General features: G+C 44.7%; 1 protein-coding gene across 2 annotated transcripts in view; it reads right to left on the minus strand.

The window, feature by feature from the left end:
• Positions 1–21,429, minus strand: part of slf2 (SMC5/6 complex localization factor 2) — a 113,784-nt gene extending 92,355 nt beyond the window's left edge. Inside the window, exon 1 of one of the 2 annotated variants that reach the window (XM_043713065.2) lies at positions 21,203–21,429. In XM_043713065.2, coding sequence (XP_043569000.2) covers positions 21,203–21,237 — 35 coding nt within the window. In that variant the 5' untranslated portion in view covers positions 21,238–21,429. The remainder of the gene's footprint in view (positions 1–21,202) is intronic. The other variant, XM_087998720.1, reaches the window with a different exon arrangement.
• Positions 21,430–21,734: the final 305 nt, after the last annotated feature.

Raw genomic sequence — 21,734 nt, forward strand, 5'->3', positions numbered from 1 at the left:
CGGTGCTGAAGCCTATACAGTCATTTTTCAATTTCTTGAGAATGACAGAAGCAGATCTGTGAGAATGGAATTGTGGGAAACAAAATTCAATTTATCTCAATGCTCATAGAGCACCTTCTTTCTCAAACCACACACCAAACTTTATGTATACTCAAATGTCACAGATATCTGCTGTTATACATGGCAAATAAAGAGCTACACCTCACCATACACTCCACCCCCCACCCTAGCTCTACAGTCAGTTTTCCTTTAAATCGGCAAAATCAAGGCACGGAAGAATTTGAGAAGAACAGAATTTATTTTTTTGGAAATTCATTTGCCAGTAAAGTGGATGCACAGCATTGTTTTCAGACTGACTCACGCTTCAAAGAAGAATTTAAAATATGCAAAACACATGCTGAAAGCCAAACCAGAGGCATGCGCACTGACAGAAGCTGAAGAGGATGATTACAGCTTCGCAAAAAACAAGGAAATGTTGATTCCTCTGCCTAAGAGCTGCTAGTGAGATAATGAATCCCAACTTGAAATCTTCCAAATGGCAGGAAGATTAAGACGTGATGGATGTCAGAATTTTTCAGTACAATCAAAGCTTAAAAGGCAGGAGCAAACTGGGAGCTTCTCATATACACAATTGCAGAAATTTTATTCCAAATTTCCAAGTTTTATTATGGGTATAGTAATTTCTATTATGATATCACATCATTTGGAAAGAATCCATGGCATGGCAACTGCATACAATCGCTTGAAAAGCAGAAAATAGTAAACCACATAATTCTTGCTTTGGTGCAACTAACTTCCTTATGATAAAATTAATCAAACACAAAATTATCCCAAACCACACTTCAGTTGCACAGAGGAACAGGATGACAAAGCTACATACTTGGTTAGAGACTAAAAAACTGTAGATGCTGGAATCGAAAACAGACAGGAAGAAGATTGTTTGAAAATGTTCTCTGCCACCTCCTGATGCTACCTGCCCTGCTGTATTCTTCCAGCCTCCTGGTTGTCTATTACAGCTACATACTTGACAGCATTTCCGAATTTTTAAGACCTACGACCTTAAGACTCATTCAGTTTCTCTATGTTCCCTGAACATTCAACAAATGAAAATATGATAAAACTGAAGTACAGTATATCCATAGGATGTAGGCCTCTCTGGTTAGGCCACTATTTAATGCACATCTCTAATTATCAGTGATTATCAGCAATCACATTGCTATTGGTCTGGAGTCACGTGCTGGCCAGACCAGGTAAGAAAGGCAGGTTCCTTCCATTAAGGATATTAGTGGGCCAGATTAGTTTCAGACTGCTAATTCCAGATTTGTAATTGAATCCAAATTCCAGTCCAGAACTAAAGGGCATAGGTTTAGGGTGACAGGCGAAAGAAATAAAAGGGACCTAAAGGTAAACGTTTTCACACAGAGGGTGGTACGTGTATGGAATGAGCTGCCAGAGTAAGTGGTGGAAGCTGGTACAATTGCAACATTTAAAAGGCATCAGGATAGGTCTATGAACAGCAAGGGTTTGGAGGGATATGGGCCGGGTGCTGGCAGGTGGAACCCTAGATTGGGTTGGGATATCTGGTCAGCATGGACAAGTTGGACCGAAGGGTCTGTTTCCATGCTGTACATCTATGACTCTATCTGCCATGGTGGGATTTGAACCAGGGTCACCACAATATTACCTGGGTCTCTTGAATTAATATTCTTAGTGATAATACCACTAAATGTAATGTTGATCTCGTGCTTTGCAGCCCTAATGTTGTATTCCTCACTCGGTTCTGTTTACCCTGATGCACTTTGTATGGTATGATCTGCCTGAACTGCATGAAAAACAAAACCTTTCACTGTATCTCGGCACATGTGACAATAAGGCAAAAACAAGGACTGCAGATGCTAGAAACCAGATTCTAGATTAGAGTGGTGCTGGAAAAGCACAGCAGTTCAGGCAGCATCCGAGGAGCAGGAAAATTGACGTTTCGGGCAAGAGCCCTTCATCAGCCCTTCCTGAAGGGCTTTTTGCCCGAAACGTCGATTTTCCTGCTCGCACATGTGACAATAAATCAAATCAAAAAACTACACCATTGGCTCTCCACACAAAAAAAAGCAGAAATGTAGCTACACACTACAAGCAAGTGTCATTTGATCAATAACAGTTAGGCTAAAGTAGGCAGTGCAGCTTTCAAGCTTTGCATTGTACACTATGCCTCCTAACACCAGGGTGTGACAACAGTAATAAATTACTCACAGTTTAGACAAGACAGACAACATGCTGCAAGCTACATGACAAACGCTGGAGTATCCCACAGTTCAGCCAAGATACCCAGTACTAACTTGACTTCCTAGTTTAAACAAAGCACAAACAGCCCCTTAAAGATCAGCAATACCACCGATGTATGGAACTGCAGGATATGGGGAGATATTAAATGGGTATTTTGCATTACTGTTTATTGTGGAGAAGGATATGGAAGATACAGAAATGTGGGGAAATAAATAATGACATCTTAAAATGTGCATTACAGAGGTGGTGATGCTGGGCATCTTAAAACAAAGGTGAATTAATGCTTAAAAATGTGTTGCTGGAAAAGCGCAGCAGGTCAGACAGCATTAAAGGAACAGGAGAATCGACGTTTCGGGCATAAGCCTGAAGAAGGGCTTATGGCCGAAACGTCGATTCTCCTGTTCCTTTGATGCTGCCTGACCTGCTGCGCTTTTCCAGCAACACATTTTTAAGCTCTGATCTCCAGCATCTGCAGTCCTCACTTTCTCAAAGGTGAATTAATCCCAAGGACCAAATCAAGTGCACTCTAGAACGTTGTGGGAAGGTAGGGAAAAGATTGCTGGGCCCTTGTTGAGATATGTGTATAATCAATAGCCCAGGTGAGGTGCCAGAAGACTGGTGGTTGGCTAACATAGCGCCACTATTTAAGAAAGGTGGTAAGGAAAAGCCAGAGAATTATAGACGAGTGAGCCTGACATCAGTCGTGGGCAAAGAGTTGAAGGAGATTCCGAGAGATGGATTGGACTGACTCGGAATAGTCAACATGACTGTGTGTGGGAAATTGTGTCTCAATAACAATTGAATGTTTTGAAAAAGTAATGAGGAGGACTGATGTAGGCAAAGTGGTGGACATGATCTACGTGATCTACATGGATTTCAGCAAGGCATTTGACAAGGGAGACTGGTTAGCAATGTTAGATCACATGGAAAACAGGGAGAACCAGCCATTTGGATACAGAACTGGCCCAAAGATAGAAGACAGAAGGTGGTGGTGGAGAGTTGCTTTTGAGACTGGAGGCCTGTGACCAGTGGTGTGCCACAAAAGGATTGGTGCTGGGTCCACTGCATTTTGTCATTTATATAAATGCTTTGGATGTGAACATAGGAGGTATAGTTAGTAAGTTTGTAGATTGCACCAAAATTAGTGTCGGGGACAGCCAAGAAGATTACTTTTCTTGGGCCATTTGATCAACAGGACCTTGATCATATGGGCCAATGGATTGACAAGTGGCATACGGAAAAAGTGCGGACTGCAGATACTGGAGATCAGAGTCCAGAACATGGCGCTGGAAATGCATAGCAGATCAGGCAGCATCCGAGGAGCAGGAGAATCAACATTTCGGACATAAGCCCTCCATCAGGGATGAGGCTTGCAGGCCAGCGGTGCTGAGAGATAAATGGGAAGGGTGTGGAGAGAGGCTGGTTTGGGTAGGGGTGGTAGTAGTGAGGATGTGATAAGTATATAAAGTTAGGGGTGATGGCGATACTTGGGAGAGGAGGGTGGAGCGGACAAGTCAAGAAGGCGGTGCCAAGTTGGAGGTTTGGGACTGGAATAAATTGGAGGGAGAGGATATGAGGAAACTGGTGAAATCCACATTGCTATCCTGTGTGGCTGCAGGGTCCCAAGGTGGAGGATGAGGCGTTCTTCCTCCAGGCATCAGGTGGTTAAGGTTTGGTGATAGAGGCAACCCATGACCTGCATGTCATGGGGGGGGGAAAGAGGAGGAGGAGGAGGAGGAGGAGGAGGAGGAGGAGGAGGAGGAGGAGGATTAAAATGTTCGGCCATGAGGCAGTGGGGTTGGTTGATGTGGGTGTCCCAGACAGGTGCTCTGAAATGATCTGCAAGTTCAGCCTGGAGCCCAGTTACAAGTGGAGTTCCGCAGGGATCAGTTCTGGGTCCTCTGCTGTTTGTAATTTTTATTAATTACTTGGAAGAGGGAGTCGAAGGGTGTGTGTCAGTAAATTTGCAGATGATACGAAGATTGGTGGAGTTGTGGATAGTGAGGAGGGCTGTTGTCAGCTGCAAAGGGACTTAGATATGATGCAGAGGTAGGCTGAGGAGTGGCAGATGGAGTTCAACCCTGTCAAGTGTGAGGTTGTCCATTTTGAAAGGACAAATAAGAATACGGAATACAGGGTTAACGGTAGGGTTCTTAGTAAGGTGGAGGAGCAGAGGGATCTTGGGGTCTATGTGCATAGCTCTTTGAAAGTTGCCACTCAGGTGGATAGAGCTTGTAAGAAGGCCTATGGTGTATTAGCGTTCATTAGCAGAAGGATTGAATTCAAGAGTCGTGAGGTGATGTTGCAGCTGTACAGGACCTTGGTAAGGCCACATTTGGAGTACTGTGTGCAGTTCTGGTCGCCTCACTTTAGGAAAGATGTAGAAGCTTTGGAGAGGATGCAGAGGAGATTTACCAGGATGTTGCCTGGAATGGAGAATAGGTCGTACGAGGATAGGTTGAGAGTGCTAGGCCTTTTCTCATTGGAACGGCGAAGGATGAGGGGTGACTTGATAGAGGTTTATAAGATGATCAGGGGAATAGATAGACAGAGACTTTTTCCCCGGGTACAACAGAGTGTTACAAGGGGACATAAATTTAAGGTGAAGGGTGGAAGGTATAGGGGGGATGTCAGGGGTAGGTTCTTTACACAGAGAGTGGTGGGGGCATGGAATGCGCTGCCTGTGGGAGTGGCACAGTCAGAATCATTGGTGACCTTTAAGTGGCAATTGGATAGGTACATGGATAGGTGCTTAAGCTAGGACAAATGTTCGGCACAACATCGTGGGCTGAAGGGCCTGTTCTGTGCTGTATTGTTCTATGTTCATTTTGGAAAGGCAAATTGGGGCAGGATTTACACACTTAATGGTAAGGTCCTAGGGAGTGTTGCTGAACGAAGAGACTTTGGATTGCAGGTTCAACGTTCCTTGAAAGCAAATGCTCAGGTTGATACAATAGTGAAGGCAACATTTAGTACGCTCACTTTTAGTGGCCAGTGCATTGATTTTAGGAGTTGGGAGGTCATGTTGCAGATGTAAAGGGCATTGTTTAGGCCACTTTTGGAATAATGCATTCAATTCTGGTCTCTGTGCTATAGGAAGGATGTTGTGAAATTTGAAAAGGATTCAGAAAAGATTTACAAGGATGTTGCCAGGGTTGGAGGATTTGAGCTACAGGGAGAGGCTGAACAGGCTGGGGCTGTTTTCCCTGGAGTGTCGGAGGCTGAGGGGTGGCCTTATAGAGGTTTAAAATCATGAGGGGCATGGATAGAATAAATAGATATGATTGTTTCCCTGGGGTGGGGGGGTTCCAAAAATAGAGGGCATAGGTTTAAGGTGAGAGGGGAAACATTTAAAAAGGACCTATGGGGCAACTTTTTCACACAGAAGGTGATGCATGAATGGAATGAGCTGCCAGAGGAAGTGGTGGAGGCTGGTTCAATTGCAGCATTTAAAAGGCATCTGGATGGGTATATGAATAGGATGGGTAAATGGGACTAGATTAATTTAGGATATCTAAATTCTGATAGGCATGGATGAGTTGAACTGAAGGGTCTGCTTCCATGCTGTACAGCTCTGTCATTATGTGCTAACATTGGAGGTAGCAATGAGAACTGCTCTCAGCAGAAGGCCAACACTGGACAGATGCTAACAGTCACAGAACCATCTTTTGGGGAGCTGAGAGAGGTGATTCCATCAAGATGAAAAAAAACCTTGACAATCATGGGCACAGTGCCACTTCATCATGCCATGGGCTACTGTAACGTATGATTGTTTGACGGCATGACATAGGTCAGGGCTGTAAAATGCCTGAGTCAAATATCAGACATAATTGCTGACATGTTTCAACTCAAAGTCCTCTTTGTGTCCTAACCAATCTGGAGGTATGAGGGAGAGAGGCTGGATAAGTGCAGAAGTATGACTCTGCAACATGTTTTTCTGTTGTTTAATCAGCTTGTCAGCAGCAGTGGTGTTTTAGGAGTATTCCACACAAGGGAGCAATAACTTGCTATCATAGGAGTGACAACCGCTATTTTTACCCTCATGATCACAAGACTATATTCATCTCCCCAACACTGAACAATTGCCAGTACCTTTGCCAGGGCATGTCGTACGTCCCATGTCCTATTTCGGAGATGGGTTTCTGGTCTCCTGGGAAATCAAGGAATATGGGGAGAACGCAGGAAAATGCAGTTGGAACCTTCGATCAGCTACAATCCTGTTGAAAAGTGAGGCAGGCTTAAATGGACAATATGCCCATCCCAGCTCCTATTTCTCATGCTACCTGCGATAAAGTGCAACAAAAGGTTCATTGGACTGGTCCTTGAATTGAGGAGACTGTCTTATGAATAGACTAAACTTATATTTTCAGGAATCTCAATAAATGAGAGGAAATCTAATTGAAGCTAATGAAATTCTTATGCAGCTCAACAGAGTAGACGCTGACAAAATATTTCTTTTAACAGGGGAATCTGCAACACTGGGTCCAAGTTCAGGACTGAGATAGAGAGAAAGGATTTCACTTAAGAGTTGTGAATCTTTAGAATTCTCTACAAAGGTCTGTGGATGTTCTCTTATATTCAAGGCAAGGATAAACAAATTTCTGGTTTCTCAACAAATAAAAGGATAGTGGAGATAAGGCAGGAAATTGGAGTTAAGTCTGAAATCTGCCATGATCACATTGAGTGGCACAGCAGACTTGATCGGCCATATGGGTTCCTCCTTGTTCCATCTCTTGTAATCCTGTATTACACCAGCAACAAGCTGTAAGAGGGCAATAGTTGAACTCAATGGACTTCACTTGTAAATCTACTTGCATGCAGGTGCCATAATGTAGGCAAAGCTAGAGGGCATAGGTTTAAGGCAAGAGCGGAAAGATTTACACCTGAGGGACAATTTTTCCATATAGAGGGTGGTGAATATATGCAAAGAACTACCATAGGAAGTGGTAGAGGTGAATACAATTATACATTTAAAAGACATTGGACAGGTACATGCATAGAAAAGATTTAGAGGGATATGGGCCAAATGCAGGCATTTGGGTCTAGTTCAGTGTAGGAAACCTGGTCGGCATGGGCAAGTTAGGCCAAAGGGTCTATTCCCATACTGTCTGACTATGGATTTTACAGACGCAGAATGCATAAATGACAGTACAGGAAAATGTCAGCGAAATTAACTAGTGTTGGTATCATGAGACAAACAGCCAGCACAGCAATGCTTTATCTGTTAACTTTCATAAGATTTAAGAGTTTCGATCAGAAAGAGTAAGTGACATCTTCAGTAAGTTATGTCACGTGCATGGGGTCACACTGGGCCAACTTGAAACTACAAGGACTTCCACTGTGTCAGTTATCACTGCTACTTCTGCCAGTTAAATAGTTTCAAACAAGTGTAAAAATAACTAAAATTAATATTGTCTGTTGAACCTTTCTGGGAAGTACACAAGAAAATGGAGAAGAAGAAGAAACAGAGTTCAGCTATTAAGCAGCTGTCCTTTGACAGTTATTTTTAATCATTCACTGAATGTGGGCATCACTGGCTAGGCCAGCATTTATTGTCCTTCCGTAATTTTCCAGACAGCCGTTGAGAGTCCATCACATTGCTGTAGGTCTGGAATCACATGTCAGAACTGTAAGGGATAGTATTTTCTATCTCTCAAGGACATTACAGAACCAGATCGGTTTTTTCAACATCAACGTTGGCTTCACGGTCATCATCAGACACTTCATTGCAGATTTTTAATTGAAACCAAGTTTCACCATCTGCCATGGTGGTATTTGAACCTGGTTCCTGGATCATTCCTGGGGTCTCTGGATTAATAGACTAGTGATAATACCAGAAGGGCATTGCTTCCCCTCACACTGGAAATCAATCAATATCTGTGAAACTGTTCAGCCCCCAAGCCAATACTTCAAGGAAAGAAGGAGAGATAATTAGAAATATCACAATTTTAAATATCACAATTTTTTATGTACAATAACAAGCAATTTCTATTTGAATAAATAAATCACCATAATCATATATAGTGTTAAATTACTAGCACAGATATGCAGAAGATCAGCATTTATGTGAACTGGTCTCTGGAATATTTATCATTTCTGAAAAACCACACCAAGTTCAAAATTATCAGTCTTTCTTTTTCCAAAACCTTTCCCTTCTCTCCAGAATGCACCGATTGCTAAGGACAGTTCCAGAAACGTGAGAAACAAATCAGATACCTCATTTCAGAGTTGGATGGTTATCTGCATTCAGCTAGACGGTATCACTTCCCTCTCACCATAAACATCTGTGTTTTAAGCAAGGGCTACATTTTTTAAGCCCCTGCTTAAATTAAGACTTATCCATCAGATACTAATCCTTTCATCAGTCACATAAAAGTCTAAAAGCTAATGGTTCAATTGTAGCATCCTTAGCTGTGTCAAAAGGTTGGATTAAGGTCCCACTCAACACTTGTGTCGACTGGAAACCTTTAGTAAAAGGTAAAGTATTTATATAAATCAGAAGAAAAACCACATAATACTTGATGGACAAGGCATCTGACTTTGGTGTTAATCAATAAGTCATGAGGCCAGATGTCAATTGGATGCCATGTTAGACCAATGACTCCAGCTTCTCCTCCAGATGAACCTGAAAGATTCCACTGGCACTAATCGAAAAGAAGGGGTGCACACTATCCCCGCCAACATTTGTATCTAAGCCAGCATCAATAAAATACTAACACAAAACCAAGATACTGCAGATTGACAGAAATCGGAAGTACAGTAAAAGGGAATTGGTTGGGAGTACTCTGGTTAGGCAGCACATGAGAGAGAAACTGAACTACTTAAATTCATGACCTTTTAAAGTTCTGGTCAACCTGAATCATGAACTCTCTTTCTCACTCCAATAATATTGCATGACCTGTTGCATGTTTTGAGCATATTAGGTTTTTATTTGTTTAAAACACTATTGGATCAGGATCTCACAGCTGTTTGTATGGAAAACTTAGCAGCTGCATTTCCGTTCCAAGTGTCCCTACATTCCAAAAGAGTTTCTCAGACTGTAAACCACATTAGAGCCAAAAGGCACAAGTTTTTCCTTCTAAATAAAAATATTTAATACTAACAAAGTGTTTTAGTTCAAATTGTTGCAATTATGTTTTTTAAGTTCCAAACAATGAAAAACTTAATGGACAACACAATGAGAAGATACAGCCCTCCTTTGTTCTTTCAATGATAGACCAGCAACAAGTATATAGGACTGTTTTAAACAAGCTTAGGAAAAACAGAACCAACAAGTTTTTCTAGTAATGCCTACCAATATCAGAACTTGCAATTGGTTTAAAAACATGTTGCAAGTGCATTCACTATGAATAATTGTATGTGAATTGGAACAACAAACAAAGTGGACATTTCATTGGATTTTGAGAGAGAAAAAGAGCTCCTTCCTTTCATGAACCAGGATAAACCATTACTGTATAAAGAGTGGCATTCATATGGTTCAAGGTTGAGAAGACAGAATCTTCAAGATGACCTTAACCACTGTGGGAATTGAATGCAGACGCTATTGTAAAACAGAAAAGAGTAGCACCTAATTTGTGATGACCACCAGCTAATTTGTTTAGGAGATAGATACTGGCAAAGACACCAGGAATAGTTCCTCTACTCTTTATAGCTACCGAGGTGAATAATGCCAACAAAAACCTTAATGTTAAAACTACAGTCACATGCAATGCATTCTTATTATTAAATTCATCACTTCATAAAGTGAACTTCTAGACTGGCTTGCGTTCAGGTCACGTTTACATCAGACCTCATCATATTCTATAATTAATGGGGCAAGAGGTAGAGAAGGTGTCATTTCAGAACTATTACCAAGATACTTAAGTCACTATCATCAGTGATAGATTAATCAGGCAAAAAAAAGCAAACAAAGCTTTGGAGTTCATTTCTCAAGGAACAGAACTGAAAAGCTGAGAAGTTCGGAAAATAAAAAATGCCGGGAATCACAGTGGGTCAGGCAGCAACCTTGGAACTCAGCTCTGATGAAGAGTCATCTAAACTCAAAAGGTCAGCTTGCTTTCTCTCCATGGATGCTGTCTGACCCACTGAAGTTCCCACGATTTTTGTTTTCAGTACAGATTCCAGCATTAATTTCCTCCAAGCAGAGATGTTCTGTTCAATTTGTACAGGACTTTGGTTAGATTACAACAAATACTTAATAGCCTGGTGATCCATATTTTAAAAAGGACCAAGTAGTGATACAAAACAAATAACAGCAGATGTTGAAGATGTGAAACAAAAACAGAAATTGCTGTAAAAGCTCAGGTGTGGCAGCATGTGGGGGAGAGGGGGTTGACATTTCTATTCCAGTGAACTTTCTTCGGAACTCTAAAGGAGGATCACTGGATTCAAAATGTTAATTCTCATCCAAACTTTGCTGCCTCAAAGTCCCATTAACCCATCATCAATGCTCACTGATGTATTAGCTCACAGTTAAGTAATGCCTCAATTTTAAAATTCTCTTCATTTTCAAATCTTTCTGTAGCCTTTTCCCTTCCAAATTGGCCTCCTACAACCACACACTCCAGGACTGTAGGACTTATCAAATTCTAACCTCTTCAAATCTAATTTTAATCATTTCACAACATTAAGTTTGCCATTATCTGTCAGGGCCCTAAACTCGACATTATATTCTTATCTGATATTATTAGCGGATCAGTCAGATCCCAAGCTGAATCCGGCTTGATAGGCTTTTTCGTCGGAAGAAGATGGTCTTTCAGTGAAACACACATACACAATGAAGACAAAATAAAATAAACTAATTGATTTACATATAACAAGTTTAAAGATTTCAAAACATATAGCAAACTACAACCCCATTAAACCCAATAGCATTCTTTTATAATACTCAGACCAGACAGAATTTTACATCAGAGCTAGATTTAACTGTACATTCAAGTTCCGATCCCAAAAATTGATAGCCTCTTCCCTGATTCTGCATACAACTGTGCTTAGGCTTCAAATAATCTTTTCAGCTATGAAACTTCCAAACTAAGTTCCTTACAGTACTTATTTAACTGCCTTCTCTCTCTTCAGGAGCAACCATCTTACCCATCCAACTTCAGCCAAGACTTCCACAAAACAAACTGAAGTGATTTCAGCTTTAAACGCCTCCCTAACGCAAAATAAAAACCTCCAGAACCTTCGGCTGAAAACATAACTGTTTACTCAAAACTCACCTAACGAATACTCTACAGGAAGTCTATCTCATACTTCATGTTTTAAGAGAAATTGCCAGGGCTTCAGAAATACTGAGAAGTTAATCACATCTGGAATTCTCTCTCTACTCCACTTTGTCTATCTTTCTTTGATGTGCCTCAGAGGCACTCTTTAACCGAGCTTTGGTCATTTGCCTTAGCAGATCTTCTGAGGACTCTGACAAATTCTGCTTGGCAATGAAGCACTTGACTACATTTAAGGTCCTACATATAAGAGTTGTTGTTGTAAGACATGCAAAGAGAGTTCCTCCATGTCTCCAGGTTTAGTTCGAATTGAAACAAATGGCTTTACTTATTTAAAATTGCTAACTGTAATAAAGCAGCTTTACTCAGAGTAGTAAGGGTATGGAATGCTTTGCCTGCAATGGTAGTAGAGTTGCCAAATTTAAATGCATTTAAGTCGTCATTGGACAGGCATATGGATGTACATGGAATAGTGTAGGTGGGATGAGCTTCAGATTAGTATGACAGGGCAGCGCAACATCGAGGGCCGATGGGCCTATACGGCGCTGGTAATGTTCTATGTTCTTAAAGCAGCAGAGTGTACTGAACCACATGCGAAACCAAACGAGTGAAAATGCAGTACCCAAAGAAAAGTGCCAGAATTATTTTCTAAATTAAGCAGTATTTCAGTTCAGAAACCAGAAATGAAAGAAATGTAGTTGAGATGTGAAAGAAACATGCATACTTAGGGCAAAAACTTTTGAGAAAAGCTGAAAGAGAAAGCATAAATAAACTCTGCTTAGTTATGCTGATAATGAAATAAAGAAATCTAAAATGCTAGAAGTGTAAAAGATGTAGAAAGATAGGTTATGGTGCAATGGGTAAGCACGGTGGCACAGTGGTTAGTACTGTTGCCTCACAGCGCCAGAGACCCGGGTTCAATTCCCGACTCAGGCGACTGACTGTGTGGAGTTTGCACGTTCTCCCCGTGTCTGCGTGGGTTTCCTCCGGGTGCTCCGGTTTCCTCCCACAGTCCAAAGATGTGCAGGGTCAGGTGAATTGGCCATGCTAAATTGCCCGTAGTGTTAGGTAAGGGGTAAATGTAGGGGTATGGGTGGGTTGCGCTTCGGCGGGTCGGTGTGGACTTGTTGGGCCGAAGGGCCTGTTTCCACATTGTAATGTAATCTAATCTAATCACCCTCTACTAAACAGAAACTGAACCAGAAGCAAATAACCCTGAGGAGCTGCTATTTATCAATGTTATATGCATTGAAGACAATTAACAACAAATAAAAGTACTACAGATAAACAGTGCACTCTTAGAAATATATGCTACATCTATACAGATAGCAAGACTAACAAAGAATTACCGGAAATGGCTGAAGAGGAAATTAGTATATAACAGTAAGAAATGCTAACACTTCAGTGACATCTTCACAGCAAACAGTAGATATATTGACTGGAAGGGAAGAATGATGTTAATGTAAGACAAAGAAGCAAAGGTCAAAATGGATGACAGACATAACGGACTGGATGCAGTTTATTTATACAAAATGTGTAAAGACAGCACAGGATAAACAGAGATGGCAATCCAAAACACACAACTGTCTAAGAAGATGATATCAAAAAGTGAACAAGCATTGTTCAAAGAGCTCTCAAAATGAAGGTTTCTCATGAAAGCACAAAAATGTATTTTCTATTTGCAGATGCTGACTGACCTGCTGTAAAATTCTAGCAGGTTTCATTATTCCTAATCTCATTTTTTTTTAAATAGTAGATGGATGTAACTAGAAAGCTCTAGTATAAAACAAGCTTGACTTATGTTTAGCACAGTGGCATTGCACAGTTGGGTTCCACATACCTGTCATCAAATTCATTCCATTTAAGATTCCACTGTATATGGATGTCACCTGTACTGCTTCCAGAATTAACACCCAAGCCTAAAGACTGTGCCACTGTGTTCCAAATACAATGACGCAACTTGGTTTAAAATGAACTCTTGAAACCTGTGTTGCATCACTGACAGATAATATAGAACATAGAACATAGAAGAATACAGCGCAGTACAGGCCCTTCGGCCCTCGATGTTGCGCCGATCCAAGCCCACCTAACCTACACTAGCCCACTATCCTCCATATGCCTATCCAATGCCCGCTTAAATGCCCATAATGAGGGAGAGTCCACCACTGCTACTGGCAGGGCATTCCATGAACTCACGACTCGCTGAGTAAAGAACCTACCCCTAACGTCTGTCCTATACCTACCCCCCCCTTAATTTAAAGCTATGCCCCCTTGTAATAGCTGACTCCATACGTGGAAAAAGATTCTCACTGTCAACCCTATCTAAACCCCTAATCATCTTGTACACCTCTATCAAGTCACCCCTAAACCTTCTTTTCTCCAATGAAAACAACCCCAAGTGCCTCAGCCTTTCCTCATACGATCTTCCTACCATACCAGGCAACATCCTGGTAAACTTCCTCTGCACCCGTTCCAGTGCCTCCACATCCTTCCTATAGTATGGCGACCAAAACTGCACACAATACTCCAGACGTGGCCGCACCAGAGTCTTATACAACTGCAACATGACCTCAGTACTCCGGAACTCAATTCCTCTACCAATAAAAGCCAGTACGCCATATGCCTTCTTCACCGCACTATTTACCTGGGTGGCAACTTTCAAAGATTTGTGTACATGGACACCAAGATCCCTCTGCTCATCCACACTACCAAGTATCCGACCGTTAGCCCAGTACCCCATCTTTTTATTACTCTTACCAAAGTGAATCACCTCACACTTAGCTACATTGAACTCCATTTGCCACCTTTCTGCCCAGTTCTGCAGCTTATCTATATCCCGCTGTAACCTGCCACATCCTTCCTCACTGTCAACAACTCCTCCGACTTTCGTATCATCCGCAAACTTGCTCACCCAACCTTCTAACCCCTCCTCCAGGTCATTTATAAAAATGACAAACAGCAATGGTCCCAAAACAGATCCTTGCGGAAAACCGCTAGTGACGGCACTCCAAGATGAACCTTTGCCATCAACTACTACCCTCTGTCTTCTTCCAGCCAGCCAACTCCTAATCCAAACCTCCAACTCACCCTCAATGCCAGACCTCCGTATTTTTTGCAGTAGTCTACCATGGGGAACCTTATCAAACGCCTTACTAACATTCATATACACCACATCTACCGCTTTCCCCTCGTCCACCTCCTTAGTCACCTTCTCAAAGAATTCAATAAGGTTTGTGAGGCACGACCTGCCCTTCACAAAACCATGCTGACTATCCTTGATCACATTATTCCTATCCAGATGTTCATAAATCCTATCCCTTACAATTCTCTCTAAGATTTTGCCCACAACAGAAGTGAGACTCACCGGCCTATAGTTACTAGGGTTATCCCTACTCCCCTTCTTGAACAACCACATTTGCTAGCTTCCAATCTTCTGGCACTACTCCTGTAGACAACGAGGACATAAAAATCAAGGCCAATGGCTCTGCAATCTCCTCCCTTGCTTCCCAGAGAATCCTAGGATAAATGCCATCAGGCCCAGGGGACTTATCTATTTTCACCCTTTCCAGAATTTCCAACACCTCTTCTCTACATACCTCAAAGCCATCCATTCTACTTAATTGTGACTCAGTATTCACATTGACAACAATGTCCTGTTCCTGATTGAATACTGACGAAAAGTATTCATTCAGTGTCTCCCCAATCTCTTCAGCCTCCACACGCAACTTCCCACTACTATCCTTGACTGGACCTATTCCTACCCTAGTCATTCTTTTATTCCTGACATACCTATAGAAAGCCTTATAGAGGAATCAGAACACCAGGCACCTATAGGATCAGCAGCTTGTGATAAATAAGAGAGTTTACAGGAATGTGGCTTTTTAATCTTTGTGCCCTGTCAGGTTCCACAGTGCTTAGGTCTGTTCAATTTTTCTCCACCCCAGTTTTTGGGACTTTTAAGACACGGTGACAGTTTGTTTTAGAGTTAGACTTACTGGTGACTGCACAGCTATTGGCTTCAGTACTTCTGAACTGAAGAGGGAATAATTAACCACAGTCCCCACTGTTGGCTGGATTCCATCAACTCTTGCAGGATTGGACTAGTGTTTGACAAAGTCAAGTATGAATCTCAGTCTGGTTTATAACTGACCAGAGGACATACTTACTGATGAGCTAAGAGACTACAGCACAACATAAATCAAAAACAGAAATTGCTGGAAAAGCTCAGTAGGTCTGGCAGCATCGATGGAGAAAAATCAGTTAATATTTTGGGTCCAGTGACCCTTCCAGAATGGAGAGCAGCAAGGAATAAGTTTTTTTTTTAAAATGAAGATAGGCTGGGGGACCAGATTCACTCAATCTAGTCTACTGCATTCACTGCCCACAATGTGCTCTCCTCTACATTGGGGAAATGAAGCATGGACTGGGTGGCCACTGAGCAGAACACCGACATTCAATCCACAAAAAAGACCGAGTTTCCATTCGCATGTCACTTCAATGTCACCTTGTTCCCAGGCCAACGTTTCTGTCTCAGACAAGCTCAATGCTGCTTCATTTTCTGCTTGGGAAATCTACATATTTCTTGACACGATATAGAGTTCAACAATTTTGGGGCTTCAGGAACCTTCTCTTATGTTCTTACCCCAGCCTCCCACATTCTCACGGTCTATTATACACAATCCATTGTTAGCCATGAAATGTCCCCATCAGTAGCTATTCATTCTTCTAGGGAAAAAGTGAGGACTGCAGATGCTGACGATCAGAGCCAAACAATGTGGTGCTGGAAAAGTACAGCCAGTAAGGCAGCATCTGAGGAACAAGAGAATTGACATTTTGAGCATAGGTTCTTCATCAGGAGTGAGGGGGTAGCCCAAGGAGGCTGAGAGATAAATTGGGGGGGGCGGGGGCAGGGGGGAGGTGGTGGAAGGTAGCTGAGGATGTGATAGGTAGATAAAGTTGGGGGGTAATTGTGATAGGTCAGAGAGGAGGGTGGAGTGGATAGATGGGAAGGAAGATGGACAGGATGGACAGGCCATGAGGATGGTGTCGAGTTAGAAGGTTTTATATGAGATAAGGTGGTGGTGGGGAGGGGAACTGGTGAAATCCACATTGATCCCGTGCAGTTGGAAGATTCCCAGGCAGAAGATGAGGCGTTCTTCCTCCAGGCATCAGGTGGTAAGGGTTTGCTGGTGGAGGCAGCCCAGGATGTGCATGTCCTCTGCAGAGTGGGAGGGAAGCTAAAGTTTCAGCCTCGGGGCAGTGGGGTTGTTTTGTGTGTATGTCCCAGAGATGTTCTCAGAAGCATTCCATAAGTTGGCATCCTGTCTCCCCAGTGTAGAGGAGACTACATTGGGAGCAATGGATACAGTACATGATGTGTGTGGAGGTGAGGGTAAATCTCTGAAGGATGGAGAAGGCTCCTATTGGGCCTTGGACAGAGGTAAATGGGGGGATTGTGGGCTCAGGTTTTGCAATTCTTGCAGTGGTTTTGGAAAGGTGCCTGGAAAGGTGGGGGGGGCGGGGGGGATACACTCCGAGCAAGGCAGTCTTTATGGATCGCAGATAGGGGATCCCATCTAGAGCATCTCATCCACTTCCCACACCTCCACCCTCAAACCACATCCCTCCAACTGCAACAAACACTGAACCCCCACCCCCCCCGGTCCTCACCTTCCACCCCATCAACCTCCAGGTGCATCACATTGTCCTCCACCATCAACAAACAGACCCCAACACCAGGGGTATATTTCCCTCCCCGCTCCTACCTGCAGTCCTGGATTTCATCAGTTTCCTCATTTCTCCTCCACCCCCCCACCCCCCACCTAATCCCAGATCTAATCTTGCAACTCAGCACGACCCTCTTGACCGGCCCATTTTCTTTCCCACATATCTGCTCCACCCTCCACTCCGACCTATCACCTTCACATTCAACTTCATCTACCTAGTGTATCCTCAGCTACCTTCCCCACAGCCCCAAACCCTCCCACTCCCATTTATCTCTCAGCCCCCCTGGCGTCCTGATGAAGGGCTTATGCTCAAAACATCAATTCTCCTGCTCCCCGGATGCTGCCTGACCGGCTGTGCTTTTCCAGCACCACACACTTCAATTCATTCTTCTCGGCTGATCGTTATCCTCTCCTTTGTCTGTCCAACTGTCCTCCACTGTTTTGGGGTTCTACCCCTCCCCCCCACCCTTTCCTCTGCATAAAAACACAACTTATTCCTAGCTATCATTAGCTCAAGGAAGGATCATTGAACCTGAAATGTTAACTCTGGCTTCTCTCCAAGTTTCGAACAGACCAAAGAGCATCATTCACCAAGTTGACGGTCCTCCACCAGTCAATGTTTATCTTGGTATGTGTCCTGCTTCAGTGTTGCTCAGGACAAATCTTGACAAAAACCACTGCATCTCTCCAGACTTTCTTTGCAAAGGCACATTCCAGCAGAAGATTTGTGATAATCTTTACCTCCCACACCCCACCCCCAATGCCAAAGCTGCTCCAAAGGCAGCATGAAATAGTGTCCGGCTCCACTCCATGCAATAGTGTCATGAAGGATTTTCACAGGTAATGCCTTCTCACTATCAGCCAAGCAACATCTTGGTGTCTGTTGGAAAGTTCCAGTGTTTACGCATTCTGCCAAATGATTTTGACAGTCTGCTCAGGAAACCACCTGATGACCAGGTTTTTACCCAGAATGAAGAGGGAGTGATAGTCCCAAAAGCCCAGTTTCTGCCTCACCTTGGTGATGTATTCCTCCTGAGGCTTTGCAGACACCCCAGCCCCAATGAATCACATACCCAACACCTTCAGGTAATCTGTCCTGACGGTGAAAGGAATAAGGATCAGTCAGCTCAGTTCACACAGAACTTGACCTCCCTCTTGCCCAAAATTTGTTTGTCTTCCAGAGGAAGGCGTTAACCTCAAATATGTGTTGCAGAGTGACATTTCAAGGTCCAGGACTACGTGCGGAAGGAGATACTAAAGCTTGGGGCAGCTGCCAACAAGGCACACTGAGGAAGAACCACTGTCTAAGGGATTTTGGTTAAGTTAAATGGAAGTCTGTTCAGTTATCAGATCCTCCTGCTACCTCAAAAGATATAGAAACATTATCTTGGACAAGGGAAAAATGCCATTCGAGTTTGACTCTCGCAAGCAAGCCAATGTTTCTTTTGTTTCTTCACAGGCTACTGTATAGAACCAAACTGGTTAAGTCACAGTGTGTATATAAAGATCTTTTTATGAATAAAACTTATTTCTGAAATAAAGTTAATGGATTTCTCTCCACAGATGCTGCCAGACTTGCCAAGCTTTTCCAGCAACTTATGTTTTAGTTTCTGATTTCCAAAATCTGGAGCTCTTGCAGTTTTCACAGTCTAAATCAGGCTTGTCCTGAATCTAGACTTGGATACAAATACACAATAGCAGTGAAAAAATGATAATTGTTTCAATTACATGATTTCAGCTTTAAATTGCGCCAAAGGAGTGAATGAAAGAGAAATATTTTCAATGTTAATTCCCCAAATTTCATTGACTGCTTCTTAACTATTACACCCACTTAAGAAATGCCCCAGCAGCATCTTTACCCTGTGCAAATATCATAATTGGCTTTCTCTCATGAATTCTGAAACACAAATTTTAAATCAAACCATGCAACAACTAATGAAATAACCCAGTTGTGATAATGGCAAAATATTAACTAGGTCCTGTGGCCTTGACTAGAATTGCTAGATTACAAGAAAAATGATCTGGTAAATTCAAACCAGGTTGGACACAATATTCACTTCAAATACAGACATCCACAACTTTCAGCTTACGATGACATTAAGTTCTGGTAAACTTCCTCACAGGCCAAAACACGAACAATGTCAGCAACATCCTTCATGTACACTGCATCAAGCAACTTTCTAAGTCAACAATTTGACACAACAGTTAGATCTCAGGATCGATTTAAAAGTGAAAAAGCTTTACAAGATTTTCAAATAAATTGCAATTACTCCAAGAACAAGAAAAATTATGAAATATAATTTTTCAAGTCAATTAACATTTTACTCAGCCATTTACAAAGGAAATAAATTCACCCTTTTGCTCCATGTTCCTTTCTGATAGTTAACACTTTTAAATAAGTTGCTCTCGTACGTTAAAACATCAGCTCTGCCCAAGAGCACAGTGACATCCGACTCTGCTAGCTTGCTAGTAAATAGCATCAAGAGCAGAGCCCTAATGCAGAACTCTAGCTCAATGTAATGTTTTAAAAGATACGTTGTTGTTTCTAATTGCAGACATTCTATTTTGTTCAAAAAGCACACAAACTGCAGGCAGTCAATCCATGTAACATTTTATAAATTCCTACTTTGGAAATAGAACCAGTGTGACTCAAGAGTGAGATACAGGTAGACTCTAACCTCACAACTTTAATGGAGGGGGGAGGGGGGAGCGAGGTTTCCAGGGGTGCGGGAGGTGCTGGGGTCAGGGGTGTTGGGTGGTGGGGGGTTAGGGGGAGGTGGTTGGGGGTGCTGGGGGTGTTGGGGGTGTTGGGGGGGGTTGGGGTGTGGGGGGGTGGTGGTGTTGGGGGGAGGTTGGGGGGGTTGGGTTGGGGTTGTTGGGGTGGGGAGGTGTTTGGGGTGGGGAGGTGTTTGGGGTGGGGAGGTGTTTGGGGTGGGGAGGTGTTTGGGGTGGGGAGGTGTTTGGGGTGGGGAGGTGTTTGGGGTGGGGAGGTGTTTGGGGTGGGGAGGTGTTTGGGGTGGGGAGGTGTAGGGGGGGTGGGGGGTGTGGGGTGGGGGATGGTGTTGGGGGTGTGGGGGGAGTGTGGTGGTGGTGTGGGGGGAGTGTGGTGGTGGTGGGGGGGGTGGTGGTGGGGGGTGGTGGTGGTGGGGGGGGTGGGGGGGGTGTGGGGGGGGTGTGGGGGGGGTGTGGTGGTGGTGGGGGGGTGGTGGTGGGGGGGTGGTGGGGGTGGTGGTGGGTGTGGTGGTGGTGGGGGGGGGTGTGGTGGTGGTGGGGGGGGTGTGGTGGTGGTGGGGGGGGTGTGGTGGTGGGGGGGGGTGGTGGGGGGGTGGGGGTGGTGGTGGTGGGGGGGGTGTGGTGGTGGGGGGGGTGGGGGGGGGTGGTGGGGGGTGGTGGTGGTGGGGGGGGGATGGCGGATGTGGGGGGGGTGGTGGAGGTGGGGGGTGGAGGGGGAGTGGGGGGTGGAGGGGGAGTGGGGGGGGGGAGTGGGGGGGGAGGGGGAGTGGGGGGGGAGGGGGAGTGGGGGTGGGTGGGGGGGGGATGGCGGATGTGGGGGGGGTGGTGGAGGTGGGGGGGGGGGAGGGGGGGTGGGGGGGTGTGGTGGTGGTGGGGGGGGGGTGTGGTGGTGGTGGGGGAGGGGTGTGGTGGTGGTGGGGGGGGGCGTGGTGGTGGGGGGGGGGTGTGGTGGTGGGGGGGTGGGGGGTTTGGGGTGGGGGATGGGGGGTGGGGTGGGGGATGGGGGGTGGTGTTGGGGGTGTGGGGGGGGGGGGGTGTGGTGGTGGTGGTGGGGGGGATGGCGGATGTGGGGCGGGTTGGGGGGAGGTGAATGACAGGTGCCGGCCCCACCTGAGGCCGACGCTCCGTCCCCGGGCCCAGCCGCAGCCTCTGCTCAATCCCCGCGGCGGCGGAAGTGGCGGCCCGGATCCCGCGGTCTGGAGGCCGATCGCCGGCCGCTCGGCCAGTCGCTGCAGTACTTACCCTCTGCCGGGAGTCAGAGCTCTGCGGCGCTTCATGCCGTCACTTTGGGTTGCTCCGAGCAGCAAAGGCCGCGCTCCCTCCGCCGCATATTGTCCTCGGCTCAACAACAACAACACCCTCCGCTTGGCCGTAACCACATCGGGCAGCTCCCCCTGTCCGGGCTGGGCCTGGGCCTGGGCCTGGGCCTGGAGACGGTGATATCCGCAGCTTCTCCCTCACACAGCGGTACCGTCACCCTCGGGCGCTCACAGATGAATCCTGCCTGCCCGCCCGCCAGCCGGCCGCCCTCTGAGCCTCCTGGGAATTGTAGTCCCTACCGCCCGCGGCGGCCATGTTGGGCCAGGCTGAGGTGGAAACGGACTGGACTACAAATCCCACCATGCCGCGGGGCAGAGCTGGTAGGGGGTGTGTCCACCTCCTCTTCAGGTGATCAGAGCAGCTTCCAAACTCTGCAAAACTGCAAATGACAAATATAATCCTTGAAAACCGACTTTACCTGCGATTTCATCTGCAAAAGCACCAATGCAGCAGT

The sequence above is a fragment of the Chiloscyllium plagiosum genome, unplaced genomic scaffold (genome assembly GCF_037043375.1).
Source record: "Chiloscyllium plagiosum isolate Xiang-an unplaced genomic scaffold, Cpla_swu_hap1 HiC_scaffold_22, whole genome shotgun sequence".
Lineage (NCBI taxonomy): Eukaryota > Metazoa > Chordata > Chondrichthyes > Orectolobiformes > Hemiscylliidae > Chiloscyllium > Chiloscyllium plagiosum.